Consider the following 6000-nt stretch of genomic DNA (forward strand, 5'->3'; position numbering starts at 1 on the left):
GCCGAGAATAGTATCAGACCAGCTGGACAAAAGTATGGAGTAGACAAAAAAGAATTAGAAAGTCTGATGTTGAAGATGCGTATGAGCCAGACCAGCTCATTGATCCTGACGAGGAAGGGGATGAAGATGAGAATGTAGACACTGGCTAATTTTATTTATTGTCAATCTATTTTTTTAATAATAGAAAAAAGATGAATCTGTCTGAAATCTTTAATTTTTAAATAAGCGCCGCCCAAAAAAGTCGAGTTTTGAATAAGCGCCGCGACGCTTAATCGAGGATTTACGGGATGTTCTTTTTTTGTAAAATTCATTTTTAGCAAAATATCTGGACTTGCTAACTTTCCGAAAATTAAAATCTCTCAGGTATTTTACCGCCAGAATTCTAAAAATAATATTCAAAACTGAGAATGAAGCCAATTTACCCGATGATGAAAAAAATATTTAACGCCTTGTTTGGAGACAACTAATAAAGAGTTGCTGACAACACTTCACGTGGCTCCGCAGTTTTTAGGCTTTTTTCAGGCCGAATTCACAGAAAAGTCAGACGGAATTATAAAATTAGTAATTTTGGCTCCCCATGCATGAATACGTTAGTAATTAATATGGATTTTAGTCTGGTAAGATGGCCTTGTGATATTTTACATACCACAAGACAGGAAAACAGACTGCATGCACCGCCTTCTGCGTTTTCCTGGGAAAAAAAATTAAGGCGTACGTGTGTTGTTGGTTTGAGAAAGTTAATTTAACAGAAATAAAGAAGCGATTTATATTTTATGTTTTTAGATAATAAAAAATGTCCTTAATTACATGTTTCAACTTATACTAATGTGTGAATAAATAAAAATGGTTTAAAAATTCCAAAAATACATATTTGCACTATACCAAAATTTATTGCATGGGTAATACAGCTTCAAGTTTTTATATTTCAAAAAACAAAACAAAAGGCTTTCCTGAGAATTGACACCATTAACATGAGGGCACTGAAAGCTATACGTTCCATCCCTTCGCTGCATAAGTTATGCTTTGTATCGGAATCTAAACAAAAACATTGACTTATTCAATATTTCTTTGAAATTAGCTTATTTTGGAGTCGTGACAAACCATATAATTTTTCAAAAGAAGCAAATAAATAAAAATAGTACCATATTGAAATACGAAGATATTGTTACGAATAGATTACGCATACAATCTGTCTGTACGAAAATCAATTGACTGCAAAAACCTCGATTACAAATAAAATAATCCTAATAAATATTAGTTTAAATATTTGTTGATAAAAAATTTAAAATTAGAAATAAAAATCCAATCTAATTGGCTCCCTTCATCCTTATTCCTACCAAGTTTTTAAAATTTCTATCATTTTCACTAAATAAACTGGACTGACAAAGCAACAATCAGGAGAACAAAAAATTTTTTGACTCATCTCACGGGTGATAAGGCTTATCCACACTTCAAGAAGTGAGATTCTTATAAAAAAAAACATGTTCAATTCACAAGCTTCATTAACTTCTGGTATACAGAATGTAGTACAGTTCATTTGCAAAGCAGATGTTTCTATTATAAGGTTTGCATACAAATAACAAAGATTGCTTTTTTTGGTTTTTTAGGGAAATATAAGCCTACGTGGAGATTGATACGCGCGAAAAATATTCACATTGCTATTGCGGTAAAATTAATACGCGCAAAAATTGGTACGAATAAGGTATTACTTTTTAATATTAAATAATTTATAAATAGCTATCAATAAATATTGTACTCATAAAATAAACTTTCTTTTACCAAATAATTCGCTTTCAATAACATTCACGAAAACTTGGGTTTGCTTGACATTATGGAGATATGACTTACCTCCACCATACTACCCTGAAAGTCAATGGAAGCAGTGCCATGAAATAAGATATTTGTGAACACAGTCAAATACTCAAATAATGCGAACAGGCTATACACTATCATATAGTCAAGGTAAACATAAGTTGTCATATAAAAAAAGGAGAAAAAATAAAACAAAGTATACAAAGAAAATTAAGCTGTGCGGACACAGTGGAAAAGATACCGCCTGTTTCACAGTAAGCGTTGTGTCTCCAAAAGAAATAACCAACCAATAATAAACATAAGAAGTTGCATAGTAATAGTATACTTTTTATTTTTAGAGAACGTGCATTCTAAAGATACAAAATGGGATCACTTAATACAATATAGTGAGAAATGGAAATACAGTAAACGTCCGTTGATTCGAATGCCGCTTAATTCGAACTTTCCGTTATTTCGAACAAATTGCCAAGTCCCTTAAGTTTAATTCAATAAAGTCTTATATTTAGAGCTGCTTAATTCGAACATCGTTAATTTGAACATTTCGCTAATTCGAACAATTTTTTAGTCCCAAAGCTGCATTATGCTCATTAATTCAAAATTTTGTGTTGCGATAAAAAAAATCTTATTGGAAAATAAAAAAAAGCGCTTTCATTTTTATTTATTTTTATTGCATCACTGGTGACAAAATTTATTTCAATCTATCAATTAAATTGGCATTTCTAATAAAATGAAGTTTACAAGGAATTTGGAGGCCTTGCCCATAGCCAAGCGAACAACGTTGAAAGTTTTTTATAAAAAGTTGTAGTAAAGATGTAATAAAGTTGCATTAGCATAAAACCATAAACTGTTTATTTTGAACTTCCAATAATCCGAACATTTAGTCCCTTGCTTGTTCGAATTAACGGACGTCTACTGTAATGTTAAAGGAACAAAAAATTGTGAAAATGCCAGTTAGACGTTTCAAACATTTTGCTAGAATTTCTCGTTTGTGTCTTATTATTCGTATAGATTTTGACGTGAATTTAATTTGGCGATGGAGGAAAAAATGAAATCTGGCGTTAATTTAATTTCGCGGCGTTGAAAAATCTATAAATTTGGAGTGGTTTTGGCGGGGCTGATTTGTTTCCGCATACATTAATTGTCAAAATTTCTACCTAAAAATAGACATAAAACTAAAAAATTATAAAGCGATATTAGCAAAGAAAAATCTTTTAAGAAATTGAAATGACGTGTTTTAGTGTGTTTTTTAAATAGAATATTAAAAGAATTATTATTTAGCATTTACAAAAGACCGTAACAGATCGCTTTAAACTGAAAGAATTTGTCTTTAAAGAAAATGTACCACAGAGGAGACATGGTACTATCATTTGATCACAGGAAGTTAACTGACCTGATGGCTGTGTCTAATGCTTCCCAAGTTTTTGAACAAATAGCATGTGCATGTCATATATAAAAGCGAGCACACCAAAAAACCAATGAAACCACACTTGTGTACATCTAAAGAAAGAGTTGGAAAAATAAGTTACACATTTATAGTAAAGTTAATCAATAATACGTGACTTTTTTATAAGAAACACGTTTTTAAGAAACACGAGGTTCAGATTGCTGAAATTTTAAAAAACATTTAGGAAACATTGGCAGGCCATAAGTTAAACAAAAGAAGAACATTTTTGTGAAAGGTAAAATTCCAAACTAAAATAGAAATCAATAGTCAACACCCCATTGGCTTCTTTTTTGTTCTGAAAATCAAAAACAGGCACCTAAGCTTAACTATATTTCTGACACATTAAAGAAACATTTTAGGCTGAAAAAAAGAAAATATTAAGAAACATTGACGATCAACTCAAATTCAATCCATTTCGTTTTGTTTTTTTAAAAAAAACACACTTATTAAATCAGACAAATAATAAAAACATTTTGAACTAACCATAGTTTTCAGTTGAAGATACATATGTCAACAACATAAGGCAACTAACTTCAATTGTATTAAACACAAAATTAAATTTAATTATCACACTAAACCATTTTGAGAGGGACGAGTCCTGATAGAAATTATAGTAGGCGACAGCAAATAAGTATCGTAGCAATGAATGCAAGGCGATTCCTACTCTCCAGATGTATCGTTCTGGTGTGAGACTGCCAACTGCTGCACTGATGGATGGTATATAATTGTCAACCTGGAAGGTACAAAAAAATATCATGCATTAATAATAATACAGTCGTAGAAAGAAGATTTTCCAAGTATATATAAACCTATTCAATTTCGTGTTTCTCAAAACATGGCTCCAGCACTCTTGAAGGTATTAGTGTTTGAATTTCTTGCTACTTCACTGCTTAGAATGTTGCATTACTAAAAGAAGGCCGCAGAAACAGATAGATTATAGGCCTAAACTTAAGTTGTTAAAACGTTTAAATGTTTGAATTCCGCAATTCTGATAGTAAAAGTGTCATATTTGCATATGTCTTCTATGATCATTCCAATAATAATTAGCTGGTCAAATTCACCTACAATTATAACACTTTAAAGTCCTGCTCTCTCTAATTTCATAAACCTAATTTTTACATGGTTAATTTATATATGTTAGAAATTCTTGGACACAATGACAGATATAATGATATCTATATAAAGTAATCTTCTTAAAAAGACTAACACAGAAGAAATAGGAGCCCAGGTCAGAAAAATGCCAAAGTTTAAAAAATTTTTAAAAAATTTTGTTATTTTCTAGCCACTAACTATGTTTTAAAATGTGAGTCTTCACTATTTTGAGAGGTACTATCTATGACCTCTATATATTAGTTGATATTAAATGGGCATGGATGCTATGTTAAAAAGAGAATACTTTATTAAAATGATATTCGAGTGGGCAAAAAGTGGCTAAAACATATAACAATAATTTTTTATCAAAATCAAATTTTCAGAAATAACTAAAACTATTGTTAACATTTTCTTAGTCTAAATATTGACTCTATAAGAGTTACATCAAAAAATGACTTATGTATCTATTTTTTCTGAGTGCAACATTACTACTTATATATGTCCACAGGTCAAAATCATTTAGATGCATTCCAAGGTTAATATCTTCAAGAAAGAGCACTAAAAATTGTTTATACTACAAATCATCAAGTAAAATAATGCAATATATTACTAAATCTTCAAGTAAAATAATGCAGGATAGCTAAAAAGGGTTACATACCTTACAATGTGTTGATGTTGCATCTTTCCAATGAAGGAACATTGATATTAAAATGCATGCCATAATCGAACATAGTGGCAATGAAACAGCAAAATACACAAGTGATGAAAACTTTACTTTCATTTCTTTTATTTGTATCGTACGTTCATTACTTTGTCATAACCTGTATTGAGTTCATAAAGTTACCAAAACAGAAACCTGGCATTACCAAAGAACATTATTGATGCAACACAGACATACACAAATATATATTGGCTATTTGATGGGAAAGTAGGGGATTATTAATATTCTGTTGAGTGGAAGGGTAACTTATTATTATTTTACAAAATGGCTAAGTTGGGTGAATCAATCATTAAGAACAGTGTCAGCCAACATAAATGGCAGAGGTGTTTATTAATGGTATGACATTTATTCTTGTATTATAATGTTTCCCTAAACATAACTTGACAGAAATCATAATGACAGATATACTTTGAATTATTCCATGAACACACTTTTTATGACTTTGATTGTGCAGAATTCCTAAAAAGCCACATTTGGTACAATTTACTTGTGATAATAGCTTCTGTGGTGCTGCGGTTTTAATTACAACTCTTGTGACTTGTGCTATAGACCAGGGTTCGATCTCCCTTGGCAGGAAATAGCCCCATGTTAACCCCAGCTATGTGAGGGAAATGTGGGTGAGGAAAATGTAGGAGATGGCACACTGTGTGGGCCGTTGTATGTGGCAGGCCTGGGAGTTGCCTGGCATAGCACAGATCCTAGAGTATTAAATGCTCATAAAGAGCATTTATTATTCTAGGCCATGGCCCATCACCTCAGAGAAACACGCCTTGTTTTTTAGGGAAAACATTTATAGGAATAGATCTCTTTTCAACAAATCCTAGCATCATCCAGCCACACAAATGCCAGAGCCAAAGAGCTTACTGCTGAAAAGTAAACAAATGCAGTCAAACCTGTCTATAACGACCACTTAAGGGAACAAATTTTTCAG

The 6000-nt window shown here is 31.5% G+C and overlaps 1 protein-coding gene across 1 annotated transcript; it reads right to left on the reverse strand.

The window, feature by feature from the left end:
- Positions 1 to 763: 763 nt before the first annotated feature.
- On the reverse strand, positions 764 to 5627 carry LOC130654550 (post-GPI attachment to proteins factor 2-like). Its single transcript, XM_057457161.1, has 6 exons — positions 5007 to 5627; positions 3740 to 3989; positions 3203 to 3309; positions 2054 to 2162; positions 1849 to 1946; positions 764 to 1035 (listed from the first exon to the last, which is right to left on the reverse strand). Exons 1-6 carry the CDS (start codon positions 5127 to 5129, stop codon positions 988 to 990), a joined length of 735 nt encoding a protein of 244 aa, XP_057313144.1. The 5' UTR covers positions 5130 to 5627; the 3' UTR covers positions 764 to 987.
- Between the last annotated feature and the right edge of the window lie 373 nt (positions 5628 to 6000).

This window comes from Hydractinia symbiolongicarpus, chromosome 8 (assembly GCF_029227915.1).
Source record: "Hydractinia symbiolongicarpus strain clone_291-10 chromosome 8, HSymV2.1, whole genome shotgun sequence".
Taxonomy (NCBI): Eukaryota; Metazoa; Cnidaria; class Hydrozoa; order Anthoathecata; family Hydractiniidae; genus Hydractinia; species Hydractinia symbiolongicarpus.

What these genes read in the sequence shown, in the direction of transcription:
- LOC130654550 (XM_057457161.1), bottom strand. Translation starts at nt 5,129, where the DNA reads ATGAAAGTAAAGTTTTCATCACTTGTGTATTTTGCTGTTTCATTGCCA. An exon ending in CAACATCAACACATTGTAAG is followed by an intron (nt 3,990 to 5,006) that starts GTATGTAACCCT and finishes TGTACCTTCCAG; the next exon opens with GTTGACAATTATATACCATC. An exon ending in TTCAGGGTAGTATGGTGGAG is followed by an intron (nt 1,036 to 1,848) that starts GTAAGTCATATC and finishes GTTTTTGTTTAG; the next exon opens with ATTCCGATACAAAGCATAAC.